The sequence below is a fragment of the Phalacrocorax carbo genome, chromosome 1, assembly GCF_963921805.1.
Source record: "Phalacrocorax carbo chromosome 1, bPhaCar2.1, whole genome shotgun sequence".
NCBI classification, from domain to species: Eukaryota; Metazoa; Chordata; class Aves; order Suliformes; family Phalacrocoracidae; genus Phalacrocorax; species Phalacrocorax carbo.
The window spans coordinates 82,625,458-82,653,303 of NC_087513.1; the positions used below are offsets into that span (position 1 = coordinate 82,625,458).

The 27,846-nt window shown below is 43.0% G+C and overlaps 1 protein-coding gene across 2 annotated transcripts; it reads right to left on the reverse strand.

Moving 5' to 3' along the window:
• Positions 1-2,171: 2,171 nt before the first annotated feature.
• Positions 2,172-27,616, reverse strand: LOC104041513 (potassium voltage-gated channel subfamily A member 6). Of its 2 annotated transcripts, none has more exons than XM_064462282.1 (3): positions 21,392-27,616; positions 21,016-21,101; positions 2,172-4,726 (listed from the first exon to the last, which is right to left on the reverse strand). In XM_064462282.1, the coding sequence occupies exon 1, from the start codon at positions 27,422-27,424 to the stop codon at positions 25,868-25,870; it is 1,557 nt and encodes a 518-aa protein (XP_064318352.1). In that variant the 5' UTR covers positions 27,425-27,616; the 3' UTR covers positions 2,172-4,726; positions 21,016-21,101; positions 21,392-25,867. The 2 variants fall into 2 exon arrangements, with proteins under 2 accessions (XP_064318352.1, XP_064318345.1); XM_064462275.1 differs by having other exon boundaries at positions 21,388-27,616.
• Positions 27,617-27,846: the final 230 nt, after the last annotated feature.

The window sequence follows — 27,846 nt, forward strand, 5'->3', positions numbered from 1 at the left end:
GATGTCAAATTTACCAGACCACGGTTCCTTAAATACCATTGTGGAAACTGTTTTAAAGAATAGCACCATGCTTGCTACTCTCCAGACTTCAGGCACCAATGGAAGTTTAACTAAAATATACAGTGCCATAAGTAATTCCACTCTTTCTCTTGAAAGGGATGAGTGAATACCATTCCTGGTGATTTGTCAAGATTCATTCTGTATATCTGCAACACAATTTCTGCCACAGTTATTTAATAGGCGAGATGCTAGTCTGCCTTTGATTTAATTTCTTCTAATTCAATGACTCTCCAAATTGTATTCTCTACTGGGGTCACTAATTCACTTCTAGGAAAATCTTTTTAATAGGCCAATTACAATAGCAAATATAAATGCTGTACTCAAAATTAATAAATTTATACTCCTCACTGCTGCTTCTTCTTTCTGCTGTTTCTTTTATACCTATATATCCATGAATGCAGTTATGATTGCATACTCCATAGGCTCTGTGGGCCTTTATGGCAAATGTAGCTCAACTGATCGGTTAGCCTTGCACAAATTTCACCTTCCTCAATCCTTCCTCCAAAAACAGCCTCCCAAACTTACCCTAAACCTGAGTGGATAAAAAAATCTTTGGCTCATCTCTAATACAGCAGTTACACTCCAGTAAGTCATACTAAGAGGCCGTTACAGAACTTCCATTCATAGTTGAGGAAATGTAGGAAGACAGATTTCTGGGGCTCACAGACCCAGTCCTGGAGTAGCTGTATCTTTTGCCAGGACACTCTGAACCCAGATTTCAGAAGAAATCCATGTAATAATGTGTTTTCCCCTCAGTATCACTGAAAATGAAAATGTGTCCTTCCCTCCCCTTCTTTTTGCGCAGCTAGGCCACTAGCCTCATTTTCTGGCTGCTTCCCTCGTCAGAGTAGCAAAGATCAGACTGTGTCCATGAGTCAGGCTGCATGTCACACTGTCCTGTTAAAAGAAGACAGCTTGTCCTAATAGATAAGGATGTAGAATTAGGGATGGTGCCAGCATGCAGGGATAAAATGGCTAAGGGTCACATACGCATGAATGTGAAGCATACAGGAAATCATGATTGTTGATAACACAGCATCACCACACATCAGTGCAGTATGGTTCTGTTCCAGAGCTCAAGCAACTAGAAAGACAGCCAAGGACCTTATATAATGGTGTGTGAGGCTGTGATTAGAGACAGTCAGGTCTTTGGATGAGTGACAGGGAGCAGGTGAGAACATACTGTCTGGTAACAGCTTTGTCAGAGTATCAAGCTAGAAGAAAACAAATGCTGTGTGTGAGCCATTGCCCTTGCTTCATTCAGCAAGATACAGATGACTGCATCTAATGAGGGGAACAGGGTCTGGCATTTTCCTTGACTGTTGTTTCATCACCCTCTTTTCAGTATGATCGTAAGGCAGACAGAATGCCTCCCTGGTAGATAAATACATAACAGACTTACCTTTGTGGCTGCTAAGTCAAGGAGCAAGCAAAATATGTGAGGAGTAAATTGGAGTTTACCACTGAGCAGATGTGGTGATCTTGATGGAGTAAGCTGGCTCTCCTGTGAGGTGGCAAAACTTCGAGAGGTGCCTGAGTCAGCTCAATTTTGCCTAGGTTTCCAACAAGACCCATAATCTGGGAGATGCAAAAGCAGCTCAGAGGCACCTTCATAAACATCTTTTCTTGGGCAAGGGCTGGAACGGAGCCAGACATTGTGTAGAAAAGGAGAAAATCCTCTGAAATGCATCCATCCTTTGGTATCTTTAGGGCTATGAAGTGAGAAGGGGAGGGATGGAGGCGGCAGTAGCAGGTGTGATGAGACACATGCCCCTCCTCACCAGCATTATACTGATCTCTAGCCATGAGATCACTTCCATTTGATATAAGCTTGAGTGGCCTTGGCTGCTCTGTCACAAAACAGATGGACCATCCTTTCAGGACTAGGAGGAGGATGTCCCAAGTGGCCTTAACATCCTCCCCTGTAGCAGGTGTTCAGTGCAGCACTGCAGAAATCACCTCTGAGGAAGAAAAAATGCACTTCTGCCAGTGGCTGTGAACTGTCCTAAGAAAGCAGCACAACTGTATTAATTCCATATCAAATATTTTATATCAATATAATAAAGTCCAAGAACACAACCAGTCTTTTTGACATAAAAACCACACCACAGTTTAAAAAATACTGATTTTATTCATATTCCCAGACTTTTTAACAGTGGATCACACTGATAGGAACAATCACAAATACCAAATTACATGGTTTCATCAGGTTCTGGCCTGTGCAACATTGGTTTTGATTCAAGCACATATTATGGCATCACCAATAAGGACAACAACTGCTGTTCAAAGCTCAGCTGAGGCCCATCTCCTTGGTCAACTTTCAAGCCCAATACCCTCTTCTCCCACAGCATGTGGAATTCTCTACAAAGAACTTGTATTCTCAAAGTCAGAATCCAGGAGACATCCTGAAGTACTGCATTGTCAATTCCTTATCTCAAAACTCTGTTTACCTCATGTACTTTATTTGAAAGGCTTCAAGTTTTCAGTGCAACAAACAAACAAAAAAAACCACCCTACCATCCACAATTTCTCAAAAATATTGGACCAGACTTGTACAAATCAGCTTAGCTCCAATAAGGGAGCTGGAATGACTTATCTCACCACATGATCTGGCCTGCAAGTCCCAACTGTCTTCCTTGAAATAAAGCACCAGAGCAAGGTTTCACAGCAAAAGCAAAGTGATCCTGTTACTAACATCCCTGCTGTTTGTGCTGGCACACAGTATGGTCTAAAGCCTCTGACCTGTGTGCCATGTATTTGAAGGGTACCCATAGACTTCTGCAGCATATTCACACCTTTCTAAAGGCATCCTGCACTGAGGTTGACTTTCAGGATAACTGCTCTTGCAAGAAGGGTCCATGGCAGCTCATGGTCAGCCACATGGCTTTGCCACACAGATCAGGACAGACAGTGACTCAGAGAAGTCCCACACTGCAGGCTGGCCTGCACTAAGACATAGAGTAGGTCTCTGTATTGTTTGTGCCCAGATAATATGAACATAGAGTCAATGCTGCCTCCTAAGAACTGCAGGCTCATATCCATGCTCAGGACTATTGAGCAGCCTGGCTCCAAAAGCACCTTTGTGTCTGGCACCTCAGGGTTTCTTTAAGCCCAATCCTATAATCCTGTTTGAGTCACAGGTAGTCAGGAAGTCACAGGTCATCAGAGGATCAGACCTTCAGCCAGCAGCCACGAGGAGGTATTACAGTCCCCGCCTGTTACAGGTGCCGAGAGCTGCCAAATAGAGCAAGCTGCCTTCTACCTCTTTTCCTTCACACATCGACTGTGAGGACTGCCAGACAGGCTAAAAGTCACTCATAAAGATGTACAGGGTGCTACTGATAAAGAGTCCTAGGGAAGCTGGATACCCAGCATCCATCAGAGTACCCTCTGAAAATCCCAGTCGTCATGCTCAGACTACCCTTTGCTCCACTCTTCCTTTCAGTCGCCCCCCCTCCCAGAATCAATTCTCTCTCCCCACCCTCCCACTCTCCCACGCAGAGAGCTCGCAACACACACAGGGTAGGTCCACTTTGGTTATGCAGTTTTGGCTGCACGGCTGACCTTTGCTGCTGCCAAAGAGAGGGGATTCCAGGCCAGAGCATCCCTCTCTGCCCTTCACTTTACAGTGCTAATCAGGTTTTCAATCAGTTTCAGCAGGGCACAGCATGGACTTCCAGAGCTTGAAAAGCAACAGAGGTTTTTATCACAATGTTACCATGGGAGAAGACTTCAGAGCATTTTCTGGGAATGCTGCATACAGTTATATTACATTTTCAGAACTATGTGGCTATTGTACCTTCTAAATCACATGAAAGACTACGGACAGTGTTATTTCAGTGAAACTCTCTACAGACACTGAAACTAAGTCACTACCTCCTTTAGAGCAGGCAATGGACTCACATGTTCACAACAAGAATTGACTGTACATACGCTAAAGCAAGACACTTCATAGGTAAATAAGAAATACCTCTGGTTTGGGCCCATCCCTTAGATATCAGATATTATGTATGAACAGGATGATTACTACTTGTAGAGCTATGTGAAACATCTACCATTCATCCAAGTTATGAAGACACAGTTTTAAAAAGCATGGTAATCCAGGGCCAAAAGACAGGCAGACAAATGGACAAACTTTGGCCACTTGTTCAATTCTCTAGAAAAAGCTATTTGCTCTTCTAAGGGCTGACTTCACGCATTTGCCAGGACTTGATCTTCCACTTGAAAAAAGGTTTAAAATAAGTTTCAGTAACAGAGTCTTCTGGAGGTGCCATGTGTCCATTTCCAGCTTCCCATGGGACTTAGTGCTTGTCTGGGGCTTTTGATCAACAGCTCATAAATTGCTGCTATTTAGCCACTGGAAAATGAATCCTGCTTCATTTAGTTTTCCCAGAAATGAGACACATTTGAATCTTGTATGGGATTCTCCCTGCCTCCTCCCTCCAATCCCTGTTCACATCTAGTTTCAGTTTCCTAGAACTAAGAGTGTTAAACCCTTTAAAAACACTAGCAACAAGAAAACCGCAAAGCAAGGAAACCAGTTTCCAGTTCATAAATGTTGTATTCCCTGCACACAAGGAAACTCCACCAACTCTACAGTAAGAAGATGCAACAGCCTCTTTTGCCGCATCCTGACATGACAGACTTGCAGCATCCAGAATCCAGCCTAGCAAGAAAAAAGAAAGTGTCACATGTTAAAAAGATGCCCAAGACAAATGTGTTATTTTGCATGGATCACAGCTAAGACATGTCAACCTAAGGGTTCATTTCGTAATGAGAATGTTTAAAGGGACTGAATTTGAGATATCTTGTCAATATAACTGCAGCTGGCTACAATGGAAAGTGCTACTTTTCTTTGCTTACCTTGATCCTGCTGGGGTTTGATTTCTGGGGTATTTCTCCTTACAGCTGCTGGGAGTTATACCCATCTCTTCTTGCATGAGATGAAATATGCATATTAGAGTGTTGCAAAGTCTGGTAGGATGCATTGCAGTGCTGTGCTTGGGATGGAGACCCAAGGTCTGACCTTTACTGTAACTGGGACTTTGTTACATACCTGTAGCCATTTTCTTGGTGTCTAATAAAGTCCTTTTAAGACAGATCTATATTAACAATTTGGCATACAAGCCTCTTCCTCCACGCCAGGGTCAGGAAAGTCTATCAGGTCAAGAGAGGGATTTTTTTTTATTTTTTTTTTTAATCAGATCTGAAATTATTAATTGAGACAATGAATGAAGGATGTGTTGGGCCTGCAATGACTTTTCTTCATTTAGAGACTTCTCCACTGCCACACTTTGATGTAGTCCTTTCTAGCTGCAAAGGTCCATCTGTGCTGGTGACACATGAAACCTAAATGGCTGTTCATAAGTTATTAAATATATCTGCAGTCCTCTATAACAAGAGAGAGAGAAAGGGAAGACAGAAGCACTTAGGTCTTCCTAAATTGGTCAAAGTCTGTTACAGTCTGAAAAGTCACATAACAGTTTCTCATAATGCAAGCAATACTTACATTTCTTTTCTCTCTGCACGTCAACAATGCAATGCCTCAAATCTGCCAGTCAAACATGCCCCTAAAAGTTACCCTTTACATTTTTCTTTACACAAGTTAGTTCATGTGTTTCTATGACACATGGTTAGGATGTGATATTAAATTAATTATTTTAGGACTCCTGAGTCTTAAACAAAACTCTGAGGTCCAGACTTAATTTAATTATGTGAGTAGTTGACAGGGTTAGTCATGAGCTTAAACAAGTTAAGCATGTGCCTGTCTAAATGCTTATAAGAAGCTCAAGCCTCACATTGCAAGGAATTTATACCATTTATATTTTTACACAGTGTTTTCCACCAATTCCATTTCCCACTCAGTACAGGAGTGTGAAAGCAGCTTACTCCAGCATTAAGACCATACAATTCCTAGTCCTCGTGGTCCTACAACTCCGGCTACTTCTTGACGATGACTCAGTAGCCAGAAAAAGAAGAGCAAGAATACGCTGTAAAAAAAATGTACCAGTGAGAAAACCCTGGGCCAGAAGGTTGGTTGCAACATTGCCAAAGACCAAAGGAGGAGAAAGAAAGAAGTGGGAGAAACATCAGAAACTGGAGAAGCCTACAAAGTGAACAAGATTTGTCAAGAGCTCTATCTAGATTCAGAAAGCAGACAATGGCAGTGGTACATAAAATATATAAATATGCATGCTTATATAAATATATCTAAACACATTCACACTCACAGAGAAACTACATATTTAAGCAATGACTATAGATATAGATGTGTAAAATATTTTAAGTAAGAATTTGTAAAATGCATTTGCTCTTCAAAAAGTTTTCTAAGAAAAAGCCAGCTCTATTAACAAAATGTAAGGCTCACTTGCTTTGAGTTCACCAAAACTGTGAGAAATCTCTGATTTGCAGGCTAAATCTGTGCTGATCTTCAAAGCAAAATTCCCTCACTGAATTTTCTTTCATCTAAGCTTTTTCCTGCAGATTTATATGTTGGAAAGGGAAGTTTTCAGTCCAGGGATTACAGAGAACAAACAAGCTGGTAGAGGTATGAAGGCTAGCTCATACTTTTCCAGAAATTCAGAGCAACAATAACTGGATACTAGTGATTGCCTGGAGTTTGATAAGTCAGAGGGCCCATCAAACAATACACAGAGACAGATGTCTGCAACAGCTCCATTAATTGAACCTATGACAAATCACTGGATTTTCCTGCACAGTGAACAATCACAGTGGGGTTTGTTGGTCTGATTCTACTCTTAGTTTTATACTGATGTGGATCTTCCCCAAAGTCAGTAGAGATGTTCCCCTGGAAACGAGTAGAGGATGAGAGTCTACATATTCAGTATTTGTTATGTAGGATCTCCTTTTATCCATCTTGTACATTAATAATCAAAAAAATGCTTAGAAATTGTAAAATATACCTCCTTATAGCTTGTTTCCTGATCTACAGGGAGAAAACCCCCGCTCCTTTATGATTTGTAAATATATTTACTAAAGCTCCTTAGCAGTAAACAAGACTCCTCTTGCACTGGAAGTATTGCATCGTTAAGGTATGTAATGTCACCTGCGTGTCCAAAGTAAGGATTATGCAGAACTTAATAGAAATGGTCGCAGTAAATAAAAAGAGACATGACATAAACAGTTTTTTGAGTTTAGCATGAAAATTTTTCTTGACGTATTTGCAAATCCAAAAGCCCGAATCTAAGTTTTACTGGACCACCTTTCACCAAATGTTCTATAAACAAAGCTACCACAGGGATTAAACATGACCGTATTAAGCAGATGTCTGGTATCAGCTCAGAAGGTAGGACTGATTGCCACATAGTCATTCAATGTTGAAAATATGAAAAACCAAAGCAGTATGGCCACAGAACAGCAAAACTGTCATTTTAAATCTTTCACATAAGTAAGGGATTAGATAGTATAATACCGCAGCGAAGGACTGCCATGAAACCAGGGGCCAGATCCAATTTATAATGCTGTTTAAAAGCACCATTTAAATAATGATTAATATCACCTATGCAGAGAAAGGGATAGGAAAGATTTGACTGGGCCAAAAGAATGCAGATGATCTTTCTATACCTATAATTCTACAAATATAAAGGTAATAAAGTATCTAAAAGGAACTGACTTGAAGTAAGGCAACTGTTGAAGCATAAAATAAATTCAATACTAAAGTACTCCTTGCCAGCCTATGACTTACTCATTAATCACTTACTGATTACTTACTTTTAAACAATTTTTTAATATAAAGTACAAAACTAAACCAAGGATTTCCAACGTGGCCAGTGAGATTGGAATGCAGGTCTTGTACAGGCATCCCGAAACAAAACCTACTACATTGCTGCCATTTTTTAAGAGGTGAGCCTCATATATGTGTAGAGGAATGCAAAGGATTAATTTTGGGGACCAATTTCTCTATCTCTTATTGCCCTTAATTTTGAGGATCTGATACTGATGCCTAAGTTCATAGTAAATAGCTCCTAACGCCCCAGTGAAACTTTCTGAAACCAGCAACATGAAAAAACAGAGTATGCTCTGGAATAGGATCTAAGCTCGCCTGTGCAATTTTTCAACCCCCATTTCAGACAACTCCTACATTTATGATTTGAAAAGATGCAATAATCCTCACACTTAAAAAAACCCTGCTGCCTCCTGCTACCATGCAAGGCCCTTGAATCCTTCTCAGTGATGACAGATGCCATCCCATTATAAGTAAAAGGGAGATCCACACATAGGAACAACTACTGGCAAGTTAACTGACAATAATTTAAGGCTTTGAGTGTCTCTGTCATAGCTGAAAACACTGGGGATAGCAAAAATGTAGGGAAAGTTACTTCAAGTGGATGTAACTCCACTGAAGCAGATTTTACTCGCTTCCATTATGATAAGGAGACACATATGGCAGCCAGGTTATTACAGTGTGCAAGTGTAAGGGAGAGGTGATTAAACAGACCAGATCCAGTACATTTATAGTACCCATCTTAAAACAGATAAGCAAACAAGAGCAACAGAATTGTGAAGCAAGCAACTCCGTTTCTAATGAGGGGGTAAAGCTATGAACTCCTTCCAGTGTCCTGCTACAGCAAAGGAAAACTGATGCAGTGGACATAAAATCAGCTGATGTTACAGGTCAAGTGGAAAGGTGCGGCACTGCCTCACGTGAGATTGGTAGATTTAGCTTCACTGAGTGAATCAAAATATTCAGTGAAATTCCCAAAACTCCATCATCCTTCCTCAAATTGAATCCCCAGTTTAACTTCACACAGTGCTGGCTGTATGCTGCTTGCACTTCTCTCTCTAGGAGCCATGTGGAACTCCCTTGAGGAATCTCAACTTTCAAGCAAATGTTCTGTATAATTCTGACATTAACAGTTAAAAGGATGTTGTCGGATTTAATGTCTTTTATGACACTGTGCAAAGACTATATTGACTTGCTCCAGAACATGGCTTATGTGGCCAAGTTCCACATCCATTGCCTTCTGCATGCCTAAATCCAATGTGGCAAGGCTAAGTGTTTGTCCTCAGCTGCCACCAAACTCTGGAGGCACACAAACAATAAGAAACACTGAATTTCTCCACATGCCAATGGCAAATGACAGTGCCACTCAGGCTGTCTTGTGCTTCAGGCTCCCCCAGCATATACCGAAGACCATACCTCACTACATGTACTGCTTAAAGCCTTAAGCAAGAGGTTCAGCTCTGAGCATGCTCCATCCATTTGCAGCTGCGTCCAAAGACAGCCCCAAAGCTCCAGGCATTAGCAATTTGGCCACCAGATTGGCTCCCAGAGTTTCCTGTTTTCATGGTCTTTGCAAAGTGTTACAATTTCAAGATCCACCAGCAGAATGACAAAACAAGGCAGATCTGCCAGGCTGCTGCTGGAAAAACTCTCACCCAGGAAAGGAGGGAGGAACAAAGAGCAGGAGGTCTCATTCCCTGCTCCAAGGAGTGCTCTGGAGCCATACTTCCTCTTCTGTGTCATCAATCCTATGTCCCATGAAGCTTCAGCAGGAAGGAGAACATCCTCTGTTGCCTGGTGGCCAGGGGGCTCTCCTAGCAATGTGGGTCCTGCTCACTGCACAAAGAGAAGCTGCCCTCTCTCTCATGTCTTGAAAGACACAGTCCATGCTCATTAAAAAAAAAAAAAAAAAAGGCTGTATCTCTGCTATCAGGGAAGTTTTCTGCCCTGTGAGTCCTGCTTCTGCACAGCCAGGGTGTAGAGCTTCATGAACATTGTGGAGGGTTCGTGGCACACCTGAGCACTGGCTATATTTAGATAGCTCTCCAGTAGCAAAGGAAACTGCTTAAATATTTTAAATGCTGAGGCAGGCAATCATGCAAATGGAGCTTTCATGGCCAAACTCACCTCTGCCACAAGCTACCAACACCCTATAGCAGCACAGGTTGCACATCCAAATGTTGCCTTGTCAAATGCCTCCGTGGCCCACAGGATGGCACTGTGCCACCCCACAAACTTGTCCCTGGCTTTTGGTGGCGTTTCCTGACAGCAACAGTCAGCATAAGGCAGACTTTTTCACATCACAGGTTTTTCGTTTGAATTTTCAGGCTTTCCAGAATTTAGCATAATTCTACAGATTCTCCCATGCCAGCACACCAGCTGATCCTCTGTGTCTTTGCTCAGAAAGATCACCATCTGCTTTCTGTGGGCATTTTGCTTGAATAAACAACAGTAAGCTTAACCTCAAAAAGGGTTAGCCTAGTACCTACACAGCAACCTCCAGAACAACTGCTTCTTTTTGCTGCTGAGAAGTCAAGTATTTGGTAAGCCTGAAACTGATTAGTAACAGCTATTGCTTATAACATACTTTACATGTTCAAAGTACTGTACAAAATGAAATTCAGTTAACAGTTGCTAATTACCACATCACTTGCTTTCTACTTAAGATCACTGCAAAAGCCTGGAGTCTGTGTAGCCTACAGCTATCCAGCATGAACTGGAGGGGGCTCAAGCCTTTACATGCACATGCATGGACACTCTTGGTGCATATGCTCCAGCTCAATTGATATACCATCCACACAGTCTTGTGAACCTCTCCCATTTACGGGTCAAAGATAGAGCCAAACCACAGACATTAAAATTTGGACTGTGCATCAGATTTCAAAGCCTTCTCATCAGTGTTTGAGGATCCCGTGACACAGGGTTTAGATTTTTCCCTAGACTTGTAAAGCATCAAGAAAAATACTCCGGGAGAACTGCAGAGTCAATGACTTTAAATTAAAATTCAACATGATATGCTTGTCCTTATTAAAATTTTTGAAAAGGATCACCAAGGTCAATTATTTCAGCTTAAAGTAGCTGAGAAGATGAACTTGAATTTTACTCAGCTTGAGTCTAACCTTCCTTATCAGCTTTAACTTCATTGCTGGCTCTTGTTAATGCTTTATCTGCTTTATCTTCACTGCTGTTTTAAAAGATTTTTTGCAGTATGGATATGCCCAGGGAACCAGCACACAAATCACAACAAAATATTAGAGCTGGGTCTACAGCAGAGACAAAGACAACAGTTGCTAAGGACAACAGGCTGCTGGGGACGGTAAAACAGCCATGGTCCTGCCGTCTGCCCTACTTATACCCGAACCCTGGGAAGCCAGGATTGCAGCTGCTGCTGAGAAGTGTGGAAAGGGTCTTGGGGACAAGGAAACTGCTGCCATGGTTGTGGCAGTGGTAATAGTCACCTCCACTCCTTACCTCTCCCTTCCTCCCAAGGGTCTCCAGGGCCCCTCTGGCTCAGCTCTCTTTTCTCTCTCTCTCTCTCTCTGTTCCTCTCAAAGGCTTAACTTGGGCCCCACATATGCAGAATATTAATTTTGCCTTTGCAGATGAGACACATCAGGCTGGCACAGTAAAACATCAATAAACTGGAAGAAACCACATTAATTTATAGGAAAGCTGTCATGCTTTGATGAAGTCATGGAGTTAAAAGAAAGTACTGTGAGAAGAGGCATTGCTTTCATGGACTCCACACATGGAGGTGTGAGTTGAGGTGGCATGGTGCAGGTCATAAAAGCCATATGCTCAAAGGATCACCAGAGCAACAATCACCTGGAGGCAAGGAGTGTGATCAAAAAGTGCAATACAAGTACAAGCGGCAAGTTCATTTAGAGCTCACCAGCCCCTAAGTGGGTGAATTGGGTTCAAAGGATCCTTTGCTCCTGACGTTCTTTCACTGTCAAGTACTAATCCAATTTAGAGCAAGAGGCAGGATTTTCAAATGTGCTTGCTATTGGTCCAACTCTGTTTCACTATGATCACCAGAAAAAATTCCCAATGACACTGTGGTCATGGTGTGGTGAGGCTTTAACAGTCATTTTTTAAAATGCTATCTTCTACCAAACTTCTGGGAGTGAGATTTATAGTTTCTTCTGAGTGCCTGCCTGGCTGATTAGTTAAGTATTTATACTCCCACCGTAGTCAGGAGAAGACCCAGTAGTCAGGTTTATGATTATTGATGGAAAGCATGAAGAGGGGTGTAGGAGCACAGGGAAATACTAAACAGAGGCAATGTCACTGAAGCAAGTAAAAAGGGTCAACATCCCATTTATCCCACTTCCAGCTGTGAAAATAATGATGCCATTAAGGAAGTTACAACCATGTGAAATCAGAAACAGCTGCAAACCTAAGTCCAGCCTCCCAGCCCTGCCTCATACCATCTGATTGTGATTCCTAAAGTAAAAAGGGTCATTTGCATCATCCGGAGAAAAATGAGCTTATCAGTGAATACATTTATTGTTCCTATAGATCCTTATCACTGATAAACACCCAAGTGTATGCTGAGGAGAAAAAGACACTATTTCTCTTCTACAGTCGGGGAAACTGTGGCACAGGGAAAATGACACATCAGATCCATAGCAGGTCCAGACGCAGAATATGCCTGTGAGCCTCAGTCAGTCCACAGACTGTTATGGCCTTGTGGCAGATCTGACAATCAGTGCATACTCAAAAACATTCAAATGGAAACTTTAGTTATGCTTCAAGACACTGAATTTTCAAGATAACAGGCCTTATTTCCTAACCATATGGAAAACTGACCAGATGAAAAACCAAAGACTTCTAAAACATCCTGTACCACCCTGACTAGTTGGCATCAGAAGAAAAATGTGCTGATATATGAATACCAGCTGAGAATTTGGCTCCACTCGCCTGAAATCAACTTGCTGCATCAGTAGTGCTGTTAAAATATTTCAGCCATCAAGAAAACTCTTCATGCATCATGGTGGGCACAAAGACATCACAATGGGCCCTCTCAAAAAATATAACTGAATCAAGCATCTAAATATGCTATAGGACAGGAAGGAATTTGCAAGAGGATTTATTTGGGCCTTTCCACATATGCTTGCTTCTGAATCACCAATATATGACTAAATGTAAACCATGAGAAGTGCCGTTCTACGTATCCTTGTATTCCTCTGAAAGACCATAAAGGAACAAAAACTAGCAAAGCATTTAGGAGGATTAGTTTTCAACAATGCCAGTGAAAATCTGTAAAAAGATGATATTGCCAGATTCAAAGGACAGATTTGACTGCGCAGTACCAGTGAGCTGTTAGCATCCAAAGCACCTTCATGCTTGGAGAGCTAATACAAATCTGTGACATAACAGTGAACTCCTCTCATCTCCAGCATATTTTCTTCTGCTGCTTTAATACCTTGATCTCTGATAGCAATTCAAGGGGCAAAAAAAAGAAACAAATAACAAACCCTGCATAAATTTACTTCTTTTGGACTAGCTGCGAAAAGTTGATGTCAGCACACTCCATAGCACATTCAACAGGCTTTCAATTTACCTTGCAGTAAGTCAGCTCTGGGCTTTGTCAGACAGAAATATTTTGCATGCCTTTAATTAAAAGGCAGCCTGCAAGGGAACACAGAGTCATGAATATTTTGTTTTTGAGCCTGAAAAACAGAAATCAGATCAGCATGGCCAAAGCATTGGCCCAAAGCCGACACAGAGCTAGGTAAGTGCAAGACTTGTTAGCATTTGAATATTCCATGGGTCTCATGCACAAGGCCAAATGCTTTTCTGTGTTTGCTTGATCCTCACTGTCCATATGTTAGTTACTATTGTTATGATGGTAATACAGCACAGTGTCCTTAGAAAGTAGGGGTCTTCTCCTGTGCCTGACATTATATAGGTATTAGGCATGAGGTTGGCCATACTCAAAAAGATCTCCCGGTCTAAACGGTTTAGGGGGAAAAAAGTAACTAAATACTGTCCCTTTTCTATTGCTGAGGTCCTGCTGAGATATGTGGGACATCCAAAGGCCATGTGACAGTACCAGGGACTGTTCCCTTGACTACAAGTCCAATATTTAATTACAAGGCCTTCCTTAGTAAGTGGTATCTTAACTAATGAAAAACCTTACACAACCTTTTGATGCAATTTGCTAATAAGCAGAAATGCCAGAGCCAGAAGTACCAGCGGGTGATTTTTCTGCTACATAGGTTACATGACTGGGGGATGGAGGATGGAGAGGAAAGCTGCATCCGTCTCCAAAACCCAACACAGCTATATCACAGCTGCAGCTGGTTTGATCAATATGTATTCAGACATCTTCTATGGAAATGTTGATTAATGGTTACTATGCAAAGAAGAGCTCACTACTCATCTTCTCTGAAATCCACTTAGCTAAGTGTTAATAGCAGTTCACAAATCTGTGCATTTGTTTTAAGAGCCAAAGAAAAAGGTAAGTAAGGAAGTAAGCTACAGCAGACTGCAGGTAGCACCTTCTACTTCCATTCTTCTTCCCAACAGGCCCAGAAAATTATTAGTAATAATTTTGGTTTTTTTTTTTCTTTTTTTTTCCCTATTACATAATCTATGAGTAAAAAGATCCTCATCTTTTCACAGGAACAGGAAGCAGGGAGAAGTTCAGAATTCGTAATGACATGTTCTAGCAAGTCAGTCCACATTGTAAAAGCAGTCTGGACTCATTAAACAATTTTTTTTACCTGTGCAGGTTTTCCAGTTGCAGAAGAGAACAACTGGCTTGCCTCAGCAATAGCCAAAGAACTGGAACGTCCTTTCTGTCCCTACTAATGCATGCTGTATTATCCATACCATTTGGTCTGTCGTTTCATCTCTTTTGGAGCATCTGAATATCACCTAGCTGAATTCAAGAAAGTATTGGAGCTGACACTGGAGCCACACTGCTAGTAATCAAGAACAACCAAAGGCTACCAGTACATTGCTTGGAAAAAAATAAATTTTTTTAAAAAAATAAACTCTCCTAAACCAAGGACGATTCCCTCCGTTAAAAAAAAAAACACCAAACCCCAAACAAATCCATGTCATATCTTTCATTCCAGATCAAAGTAAAAGAGATGTAAATGCAAAATTTGGTATTTTATCTTGTTTAAATACATTTCCTTAAAAAAATTTGCAAAAAGCAGAAACATTCAGAACATTAAGAAAATGATCACACACATTACAAAATTTTCCAAACATGCATTTTCTAAAGGATACCAAAATGAGCTGAAATGAAACTCCTCTAAAATATTGCTGATTTTGAGGAACAGGTATCTTTTGATGGAAATATGTCCTACAGAAATGTTTGCAATCCACTGTAGAAAAGTGTAACAGATCATCAAATAACAGACTAACGGATAAGCAATAGCGAATACACCCCAAAATGTTGCTGCAAGTCATTGTGCCATCTCCAAGGTCAGACTACAAAGATCAATTGCTTTGTGGGTATTATTTCACAAGCATGAAAGCCCATAGTCTACAGCACTAAAAGGAACGTATGTGACAGTACTATTTCTGATACATTAAAATGAGCATAATTCAGAGCTTGAGAAATATACAATATATTTGTGGTAGTTATATAAAGAAAATAACAGTGATAAAGTAGATGTTCTAAATTTGGCTGTCTGACACCAAATGGGACTAACAGGTAAATATCTACTCTGTACCTTTCTATTTTATGTACTGATGATGAAGTGGGATTCAAACACAGATCAGGTCTCTTCCTCCATCACTGACAAGGGAGCTTGTGCATAGAGCTCCTTTTTGTTTAATGACAGCACTATCCTTAATAAGCCCATTATGAGAATGCATGTCTTGACTGAGGAAGGTTTAAAACTGAAGCATGGAAAAGGCAAATAGGGTCAGAACTTGATCACAAGTTAAGACCACGTTAGCGTCTCACACACTACAAAAATACAAGAGTATTCTTCTTCAGCTGTTTACTTTGCAATGCAAAGCCAAGAAAAAAAAAAAAAAAGAGTATGGGTAAGTGCTGTTTACAATTAAATAACTCAGACTGGCTTGAAGATTCACAATAAATGCATCTCCCATGCTTCTTACATTTCCTCATGAATCAACAAAATTCAGTCGCAAGATTTGCTCCTGTGCTCTTTAACTGTACCCCCTTTCAAAGTCAGCATCTTGCTAAAACATAGGGTTGCCAGGACCAAGAATATGAAGATATGTTCTGTAGCACTAAAGAAGGAGTCACAGGTTCTGCTCATTTAGACTCTTGCTTCCCTTCCACTCTCCACAGCTAACTGTGCCTCATTCTGTTCCTAGTATAAAATGAGAATGTAATAGTGCTCTTTCACCATCAGAAAGTTCTTCAAGCTCCAAAAAGGTATATACAATTTTCACCATATAAGCTTTTTTACCAGCTTTTTGCTCTGTGTTTGTGTGGTGACTGCTGTAGTAGGATCTTCACCATCAATACGTTAAAGGCCTCAAGACTGAGGCTTCTATACACAGTGCACATGATAGAACAAGAGTAAATTAAGCAGCACATAAACATATAGTGATGGTGGCCTTTTCCATCAATGTCAAAGTGAACTGAACTCAGAAACAGATGCAACACTGCCTTAATGGCTCAAATTAAACTCATTGACTCACTTTGTAAGTGTTATAAAATAATTCCTTTCTAATTTTGCTTACTGCCATAACTCAAGAAATGATGCCAAGTGCCTGGAACAAGCCCTTAAGACAACTTATGGACAATCGGATTTGTGTGCACTATCCGGCTAATGTCATTGATAAAGTTCAAGTGGTGTCCATATTCACATGCTTTCACAATGTGCACGGTTATTTCTAAGATTGCTTTGCTTTGCTTTTCCTTTTTTCCTACTTAAGGGAGAAAAAGCAGAGCTATTTCAAAGTTAAAGGGCAGAACTTGCTACCCACAATATAGATACAAATCACAAGATGACGACTTCCTCACAGAAGAGAACAAGGTGCAGCAACATGCTAGAAGGCTCAAGGACAAAGTATAAGGACTAGATTCTTCCTGGTGCTTTTGTGACACAGAGCTGGATGGATGGGCGAAGCTCCCACCTTGGTCAATGTCTATTCTATCTGCTGAGCTCGAGGGAATATTTTGTCACTTTCCCATTGGATGAAATGAACTGAAAGAGGTAAGAGAGGAAGCATGAAACTTTATTATGCCTCTGCCAGAACAGTGCGTGGAATAGGAAATTATTCTGCTAACCTCTTCAGGCCAGAGTGGCCATTGTTATCAACTGCTCTGACCTTCTGTTCAACAAAAGCTGTTGAAGGTCATACATGGCTGTTGTTTTCTACATCCAAATCAGATACCCTGGCTGAGCTGCAGCAGAGCAGGCTCAAGGCTTTTCTTAAAATTCGGTGCAATGCACTGTTCCAGTGACTCCAGGGAGCTCATGGTAGTGAGGAATTACCAAAGACCCCAGGAAGGAGGAAGGTCAGTGTAGAGCTGGAGTGCTCTGGGTAAGGAGAAAGCACTAGACACGGTCAGGAAGAGGTTCCAGGTTGAGGGGAAGAGCAGTGAACAGAGCCTGGTAGTTTTTTAAAGGGCATGGACTTCCTCTCTGTCTTCAGACTAGCTCCCAAAGTGATCAGGTATCCCGTACTCCGTCCTACACCACTCCTAGGACTTCTTTCTCTTCTCCCAGTCCCACAGATCAAAAACATCCCCCAAGACTCACAGTTCCTCCCCTAGTTCTCTCTCCTACCCACACACCCCAAGTACTAAATAATAAAATCACCAGGATTTGGTGTTTTGTAGCTAAATGGGTGCTGTACGGCAAATGAGCTGGAGGACACAAGAAATGAGAGAAGACCTTACAATTTCTCATCTATTCAGCATCTCCAGTACATCCCAAGTGTAGGAGAGGATTCTAGTAGACAAAGTCACTGAACCCAGGCTATTTCCATTGCATGCAACTATTTCCATATTATCATTTCATAAGTTTAACAAAGTCCATCTGAAAAAACAAATTGGTTTTTGCCTTAATTTCTCCTATTCAAGCTGGAATGAGCTTTCATTTCTCCTTGTTTGTCTGTTACATTAGAAATCACCTTCTTTCTAGGGTAAATTTATTCATAGCCAGGTTATGCTCTGTTGTTCAAACACCAGCATTGCCTTCTGGCTTAAATAGCTTTTACCTCTTTTGGCTACTCTGCTCCCAGTATTTTTGTAACTATAGGCCTTGTCAATCTTTTGCTGGCCTAGAAAAGTCAAGCTCTTCCAGCTTCCTCTTGCAAAGCAGCTTCCATTCACCTGATCATTCCTGCTGTTCTTCCATACATCCTTCCTGACCAAATTTAGGTCACCAAAAATGCACACAGCATTCCAGATGGGGCTTTATGGAATTAATATTTCCCAGGTGGTACTAAATTTGCTCCTTCTGAGACTTTCAAAGACTTGCACCTGCAAGTTTTATGGTTGCATGACTCTGGTGCCTCAGTGAGTGACACTGGTTCTCTGGCTGATCTTAGCACCCCCAATCTTTCTTTTTGTCTGTCTTCCCCAACTGATAAGTCCCAATCACAACTTTAATTTCTGTGCTATTTCTTATCTTCCCATTTCTTTAAGTCAGTTATTCAGTCATCTAGTTCTGGGTCCTAAGCCACAGTCTTGATGATGATGCTTAGGTTGCTTCATAGGTAAATTTCATAGTTTCAGCTTTCCTGTTTATATTTTAAACAATCCCAGGACTAATACTTGAGGAACTCCTTTAGGAACCTCCCTCCTGCCTCACACTGCTTATTTACTCTGTTCTTTACTGACTATTTCTTCCATTCACCTTCACCTGACCCATCTCAAGTGGTATTTTTCCATACAGCATGCTAATGGCTTTTATGTGAAGCTTTTTGTCCTGTTTCAGCGGCAGCATCACTGAGAAGAGCAGAGTTAGAGCAGGAAAGAAGTAACCCAATTTGTTTAAACTTGGTCTTCCCTGAAAATGGAAGCTGGAGCAGCAGATCTACACCCAACCTGCCAGGACTACAACTATTTTCACATAGCCATAACAGCAAAAAACCTGTAAGAGGGCTAGAGTTTGTCTCCATGTCTACCTCTGCTACCCTTCTGTTATTATATAATTTAAGAATTGCAATTACATTTCTTCAGCTTAAAAAGCTTTTGTCTCCTTGGAAAACACATCCAAGCAAGAGGAAGCTGATGGAAATTGGAATGGGAAAGCAGTCAAGAATCTAGGACCAGCATCTACTCCGTTCAACATGGGGAATCTGGTGACCACGTGTGTCCCACACCAGCCAGACTTCTGCTCCAGCCAGGCACGTGGGTGTGATGTCAAGGACACAAAAGAGCTGAGCATGGCTCAGCAGACAGGCACTCACCACCCCCTTATGGTATGGTAATGGTGCACCTTCCTGAGAGCACCGTAGCAGATAAGCAAACAAAGAGACTGTGGTCCAATTCTGCTTTCACCAGGGATAAATTTGGAGTCACTTCACTGACGTCAGTGGAGTTATTCCAGAATTGCACCAGTGTAAAAGAGGTCAGCATCTGCTTCCTGAAAATGGATGCCATCAAGCTCACTGAAAACAACAGATGCATCAATGAGCAGCAAAGGGAGACAGTAATGTTCCAGTTTTCTTGTAAAACACCATTTAATTTCTCTCCAGAGAATGTAGGAGAATAAACCAACATGTACTCTAAAAGCTGAATCTTCTGTTGGTGTAAAACTGTATAAACCTTTTAGGTGAATGGACCAGTGGGTATCTATAACACCTGAGAAGAACTATTCTAGACATCTGCCTTTACAGCTGCTTTCTTTGGGCTTGATTCTTCTCTCACAATTACTTAAATTGTGAGTCACACCATTCATATCCTTAAGGATGCATTTATCTTACCTCAGGTAGAGAGCAGAATCAAGACACCAATTTTCTTTATACAAACAATGGCTACAATACCAACTAAATTTGGTAATCAAATCTGTAAATTTGTGATTTATAGCACTTTTTGACTAGGGTCTTCCAAAACTTTACTGAGTAAGTATCTTTATATATTGCATGTAATACTGCACTGGCAGTATTAGGTTTACAGTTGGACTTGATGATCTTAAAAGGTCTTTTCCAGCCTAAATGATTCTGTGATTCTATATCCATTTAGTGAAAGTGAAGCCAAAGAAGGACCTACTGAACTTTCAATGATATTCTGTATGAAGAGAAAAGATTCCTGTGAGTCTTTCTCTAATGAACAGGCAACACGGCTTCAGTATTTTAAGGTGACCATGGAAGTTGATAAGCACTTTCCCTTCTGTAAATCCTTTCCTTTCTGTCACTAAGAAAAAGTCATCCACAGAAAAGTCCAATCTATTGCTTCAGTCCCTCCTAATTTGCACTACACACAATGCAGATATTTCCTGAGGTGAATGTTTATCAATGAATGTTTATGCTTTAGGAACATAAAACCCACACTGATCGCAGTTATGTGTTTCCCAAAGTGTAAAACTATGCTATAAAATTCAAGCTCTTGTGCCAGCCAACAAGCCCCAGACAGACCTCCCTGGAGCAAGGGAAAACTCACCCAGTTAGGCAAGGCATATAGAATTGACATGTACTAATAACACAAGCTACACTGGAAATGAGTGTTACTGCAGTCCCTGTCCGCTTTACCCAACAAACATTCTTCTCGGTTTATCTCCCTGACTAGGGTCTCGCCTTATTTAGGACCAGACCCTGCACAAGAAGAGCTCCTTGTAATTAAGGGCAACTTCATCACCAGCCATTTTTGGTGGCAGCTAAGGACACTCAGCATTCACTGGCATTTGTTCATTTTTTCAGAGGATTAAGTCTCTTCATCCTGCAAGCACCTGCTCCCCTCCTTAACTTTATGTGTAAAGCAGGTGACTGCAAGTCAGGGACTCAACTCTGAGTCTGCTGATAATATGGCTACAAATGTCTTCAGAATAGGACGTACCTAGAGTTTGAGCTCCAAAGAGCAAAGATGAAGGAAGAGCTCAGAGTGTGCTTTCAGTTACTGCAATGCAAATAGAGCTATCCTGTGCTTACAGGGCTGCAGCCGAGGGCAGAATCTCATTTAGTCTTAAACTTCTCCATGAATTAGTGTGCACATTTCCACCACTACGAAAAATAAATAAATAAAATGCTGCTGCTCTTATTTTTGTCAATATAAACATAATATAAGAGAAGCTTAACTTTGCTGAGTTTGGTAGACTTACTTGGACTCAAGTCAGATGAGAGCTTTTGGGAAAGCTGTGGTAACTCCTGCTGTAATCTGCAGATCTTTCCCTGATGTAAACAGGACCTCAAGAGAAGAACAAAAGTAAGCATTTTAACAAATAGTACATATGTTTTGACTTGATGCCCAATATAAACCAAGGTAGTTGTACTAAATGAAGTTTTGCCAGCTTCAATCAGTAGACGATGATGATCTGGCTCATGCTATATTTTTGCAGTTTATAATTATCTTTCTTTCTTCACCTAGAACCAGATTCTCCCTATAGGCTGCAAATCTTAATTAGGAAATCCTTCCTCGTTAATTGCAAAAAAACTCTTAGTCACTAATTTTGCAGGAGAAAAAGAAACCTTACCTACTTCTGCTATAGCAGCAGATGCTGGAGCTGTTTGTTCCTTTGCTTTTAAGGATGATGCTGTTCTTTCCATCACAGTATGGAAGACACTTCAGTCCTTACCCTGTCTCTTGCTGCCCTGAATTTCCTTTATACTCATTTTTCTTTATCTCCATAGGGATCTCTGTAGGCTGAACGAGAGGGCCTAGGAAAGGACACCAGTGATCTTCACCCCCACAGCTGCTGTAGCAGTGAATTTTTATCCATGAAAGCTGGATCAAACAGAACAGGGCCAAACCAGAGAATTGCTCAAAAATCCAAAACTGCAACATTTTCCAAACAGGAGCAGAACAGGAATTTTATCTTGGAGGTAAGTGCAGGAATCCACCAGTAATGTAGACTTTGAAATATCGCAAAACTGCCTCATGCCTTTCACGCTTACAAACTTTTATGTGGTTGATGAGTTGCGGATAAAAAAAGGTGTCAGTAAAATTCTTCCTTTCCTTCCTTCCCCACCTCCAACAAGATGATTTCTGCCCTGTCCTTACTTGGTGCAAAACATCCTGTGGGAAAATCATTTGGGAAACCAATTGTCACAGAACAGCCAAGTGTTCAGGAAGGAGCAATAGTCTCTTCCACAGCAAAACTCTTCCCTACTGAGACTGTTGAAAGTGGAGTTTCTGGTTTTTTAATGCAATGCTTTAGCCCGTATTCCTTGTCAGAGCACCCAGAAGTTGGATTCACAGGCCAGTTGCCCCTCAGCTCCTTGACTGTGAGTGCTCATAATGTCCTTCACACACTCCCCACCTCTCTGTGTGCAAGGATATACAGATAGAATCACTTTCCATCTCCTGCTTTTGCACTCTCTGTTTTCAAATGCTGATAACTATCTGTCTGGAGTCGGACAGGACACTTGTACATGATATAAGGTGATGGGTTCATCTTCAGTAAGCAAAGAAAACAGCTGTAAAGATAAGGTACTATAATCTGAGAACTGAAAATATTCAACGAGTGGTTTTGCTTGTAGCCAAAGTCACAGGGTAGAGAGAAACAGTCTGGGAGGTTGTTATGGAAACAAGTCCCTGGAGGTGCCTACTTTGCTTCATGAGGATGCGCTATGCCTTCAGAAGGAAATAGACAGGCAGACAGATTTGTATTTTGAATATCCAGGAGTGAGTGCTAAGAGCTGAGAACTTGAGGTAAGATTTTTGAAAGCATCTCTTGTGATTCAGTGACGTGAGTCCTCTGTACAGTCAATGGCACGGGTGCCACTATGTCACTTCAGTCACTTGAAAAAATTCCAAAGGCTCCTTAATAAAAATGTCAAATTCCAGAAGTTCCATAATATATAGTGTTATTGATGACTCTGGGCTAAGCTTCTGTTGGCTTTTTGTATTTCTTTTAGCTCTGACACAGAAAACCCAGGGAGCAAACACCACTCCTGTTTCACACATTTTCATTTGCACTTTCTTTTCAGAACTGAAAAACGTGCATTGCAAAAAACCGCACAAAGCTGTCTGTTTGCAACAAAGTTCCTTCACACCGGTATTTTGCGTATGCATGTGTGTGCACGTGTTTGTGTGCAGATAACACTCCAGCTAGAAACTCACTGCTGAATTTCACCTGTGAGCAGGAAATCTCTTTACAAAAGCATCTGTATAGGACACATTGGGATTATGCTACCAGTAATTTGCCTCACATCTTTTTTTTGCCAGAGTCTCCATGCCCGGCTGTCTGTCATGCTGGTTGGGAGAACAACCTGTTCTGAGCAGGGAGGGCTCCTGCCTGGCAGGGGCAATGGGGTCAGGCCCAAGGGAAGAAACAAGCACAGGAATTTTCTGACGTAGGCTGAGTGTGTCTCATGCCTCCTCCTGTGCTTAACCTGAGTTTTTTATATCTTACTTTGGGGAAACTTTTATCAGCTGATACACTCAGGCATAAAATAACCCCAAACATGGGCATCCTGCTAGAAGACAGCAGCAGCCTTGAAACAACCCTCTTAAATAGCAGGTTCTTTTGCTAGTTTCTAGTGCATCTGCTAGAGCAACATAAAATTTGAAGAAAAGTCACCCTCTTGCACTCACGGGAAAGATTTCGTTATGGTGATCCTGAAACACAACTAAGAACAACAAAGCTTTTTACTGAATTAACTCAATGACCAAGACAGCTTTTTACACAAAATCAACAGAGGTGCCACTGTGCTGATCCTTCCTCAGTCCCACTGAGATTCACTGGGATTACTTACCCACTGGCTGGTTACATGCTTCAAGGGATGCAGAATGGCTCCCAAGGCCCAGACCTTCACGGACATTTGCCTCAGTCCCGATGAACCAAAAACGAATTAGGCACCTACGTATTCAGGCAAACTCCTCTCAGCTATAGACCCCCACCACAACACACTTGTGTGTCCCAGACTGACCTGCAGTAACCGAGACAAGTGGCATTTTGCTACTGACTTCAGCGAGAGAGAGAAGAGAGGTTTTAATATAATGGTTGTGCGCTGACCCCAAGGGAGATCCCTGTGCATTAAAAACCTTTGAGAAGACAACGGGACTCTGGGGAAATGCAGCAGTTAGGATTTACACAAACAACTTCTACCATATGGTCAGGGCCCAGATGAGAAGAGGCCACAATAAAACACTCTAGGCATGGAGTCAGAGCTCAAGACAAGAAAAACAAGCAGGGTAACGAAGATGCAAACAGACCTCATCTCACAACTAGTTCTATAGTCAACTCCGACTATATTAATGTATATGCCTTTAGCATTCTTAGCCTTATGGTTGAAAAGCATAATAAATACATATACATAAAATGTATTCTATATATTTTGCATCTTGATATTATGTCTGGTTTATGTATTACATGTGTCACATGCAATATGTAGTACATTCTAATATGCATATCATACAGTATGATGCAAGGCATTAATGGCTGCCTTTGCTTTCATACACATGCACACATGTGAATGCAGAATATACAGTTAGATTTAAAACAAGACTTTTCCTTGCAAGAAAATTTACCAATAGAATCTGAAAGCATCCATTTCCCCTTCTTACCCACTGGCAGCATTTGAAGCATTTTAAAGTTGGGTGTAAGGCAGGGCTGATTAAAAAAAAATATCTGGGAAGCAAAATGTGCATATTAAGATGCAAATCTCTGGTCCCCTGGCAAACCCAGCACTACAGGCCAAGCTATGCATTTTGCATTGCTAGCTAAGTTGCTCTCACAAAACCTAGTGCATGCAGAAGACATTGCTGTGCCTTCTATCCATGAAATACCAAGAACTGGCTAGATCAGTGCTATAGCAAAAGAATCTCTTCAAGGCTAGCTGTTTCTCCCCTCATTTGAAAGGTCTGGGGTATGCTGTTGGGTTTGTACCAATGGCTTAGGGAAGTTTGTATCCATGCCAATCTCAATCTCAAATGTTGACACACTTACCCTGGGGTAATTTATGCCTGTGACCTGCTAAATCAGTGCAATCTTCAGACAGCGCAGGTGCAGCTGTCTGTGGTCCTGGTTTTTCAGCAATGTCAACAAAATACCAACATGCAAACTTCCCTCAGCCATACAAACGCTTCAGTAAAAAAGCAGTGGAGTCAATTGCTCTCACATGCCTGAATACAGAACTGGATATCTGAAGCATAAAGTACATCTCATTAAACGCTATTGTGCAGAGACAAACTGCAGAGATAACAAATTAATTTACTCAAATGTGCCTTGCATCAGAAGGCACTTACCACTATGAAGATTAAGTTGGTACTATAAAAGCCAATTACCATCAGGGCTCTGGCATAAATAAGGCTGAAATAAGCTCAAAACATAGAGAATCTTCACCAAGCCTGTTGACTCCTTTAAGCCTGTTTTTGATAAATAGTATATGGTCACAAGCAGCAAAGAGCTGTCAGATCTATGCACCTTTTCTGAAACACAAACCAAGAGGATCTTTAGCATGCCAAGGGTTGCAAAGAAGGCAGGCATCTGCTTGCTGACTTTCCCATACAGAACTCACTGTGATGCTGGCTACAGCGTTTCCATTATTCAAAGGCAATGGCATGGCAGGCGTGACTGATCCCACAGCCAAGGGCACTGCGCTGGCACAGGAACTAAGGGCACAGCTTGAGCCAGATGTTTGTAGCCCCTTTAACTGTTTACTCCCTGCCGAATCCTTCAGCTGAAGAAGTGGCAAGGGCTTCTCTGCTAGTAGAGTAGAAAGGCTAGGTTTCAGAGCAAATATTGGATTAAAGCAGTCTTCAAAAACAGAAAGAAATTCACAGGGGAGTGGGGGGTGACAGTATGCCATGGAATAAAGCAAGTTTCTGGCTGCACACAGTAATGAGGAACAGCAAATCAGGACAGAAGAGCCCATTATCACAATCATTCTGTTTACGGTATCACAATTCACAGTCTGGCATGTGAATGCTGAATAGATCCAGCTGCTTGTGGGAAGACGGCTGTGCAGCAGCTTGCAGCTCCGTGTCTGGACCCAGGGTAACAAAACCAATCACACCTCTGTCAGCATTTTCTTCTCTTTATAGCTCTGGTTGTTGGGAGGAATGAAGTTGGAATATTTCATGGACTCCAGGTCTTCTGCTTCCAGGAATTCAGATTTGCTGAGAGACTGATTACTGTCCCCCTTCTTGGGCTCAGAAAAAGGTGACTGCTGCTGGCCGCAGGTGACATGGGTATACTGGCACTGCTCTTCATGATCAGTCTCTCGGTGGTAGAAGTAGTTGAAGTTGGACACAATGACAGGGACAGGGAGGGCAATGGTGAGCACACCTGCAATGGCACACAAGGAGCCCACAATCTTGCCACCAATTGTCATGGGATACATGTCCCCATAGCCCACGGTGGTCATGGACACCACCGCCCACCAAAAAGCATCAGGGATGCTGGTGAATAGGGAGTCGGGGTCATCAGTCTCTGCAAAGTAGACAGCACTGGAGAAGAGGATGACCCCAATGAAAAGGAAGAAGATGAGGAGGCCCAGTTCCCTCATGCTGGCCTGGAGAGTCTTCCCCAAGATCTGCAGCCCTTTGGAGTGCCTGGAGAGCTTGAAGATCCTGAAGACTCTGACCAGCCGGATAACTCTGAGGATGGCCAGGGACATGGCTTGCTGCTGGCCCCCATTGTTGCTGCTGCTCCCGGGCTGCTGCTTCTGCTGCTGCTGTTGGGCCAGCTCAGTGCCCAGGGTGATGAAGTAGGGGATGATGGCCACAATGTCGATGATGTTCATGATATTGCGGGAGAACTCAGGCTTGCTGGGGCAGGCAAAGAAGCGGACAAGGAGCTCAAACGAGAACCAGATGATGCACAGGGTTTCGATGAGAAAGAAGGGGTCAGTGAAGAAGGGGCCGGCGCCGGTGGCGGGGCGCAGGGGTGGCGGAGTCCCACTTGGCGGTGGCAGTGGCGGCAGCAGGGCCTCATCGCCAGGCAGCGTCACCTCCCCAAAGCCAGGCTGGGCACCCTTGGGCTCCTGGCGAAACTCAGGCAGTGTCTCCAGGCAGAAGATGACAATGGAGATGAGGATGACCAGCACGGAGACAATGGCAATGGCCCGGGCTGGCCCAGAGCTCTCGGGGTATTCAAAGAGCAGCCAGACCTGGCGCTGGAAGTGGTGCTGGGGCAGGGGCTTCTCCTCCTCTTGAATGAAGCCCTCGTCCTCCCGGAAGGTCTCGATGGCCTCTTGGCCCAGCTGGTAGAAGCGGATCTCCTCCAGGAAGATGTCGAGGGGCACATGGACCGGCCGGCGGAGCCGCCCCCCAGACTGGTAGTAGTAGAGGATGGCGTCGAAGCTGGGCCGGTTGCGGTCGAAGAAGTACTCGTTGCGGAGGGGGTCGAAGTAGCGCACCCGTCGGCTGGGGTCTCCCAGCAGCGTGTCGGGGAAGATGGAGAGGGTCCGCAGCTGCGTCTCGAAGCGCAGCCCCGAGATGTTGATCACCAGCCGCTCGCTGCTGCAGCAGCTGCCGCCGCTCCGCTCCTCGCCCGGCGCCTCCGCCTCCGCCTCGCCGCCGCCCGCCCGCGGGGCCGCCAGCGCCGGCGGCTCCTCCGCCCGCATCGCGCCCGCTCTGCCCCGCCGCCCACCGCCCGCCGCGGCCCCTCGCCTTCAGCGGGCGGCGCCGCCGCCGCCTGCCGCCATCCGCCCGCCGCCGCCGCCCCCCGCCCCGCCTGTTGCGCCTCGGTGCGGCCGCGATCGCCCGGCGGCTCCGCGGGGCTCCCGCCGCGGCGCGGCTCCTCCTCCGGCCCCGGCCCCGGCCCCGGCCCCCGCCACCGGCCCCGGCGCGGTCTGCCCCGCGCTGGGGCAGCGCGCTGCTGCACGGCGCGCCCGACTCTGCCTTCCCCGCTGCGCACACACACACACGGGAGGGGAGAGAGAGAGAGGAGGAGCGGGAGGTGTAGGAGCACGCACACGCCGGTTACACAGAGCGAGAGGGAGAGAGGTACACGCAGACACACACAGACGCGCGCGGAGACACGCAC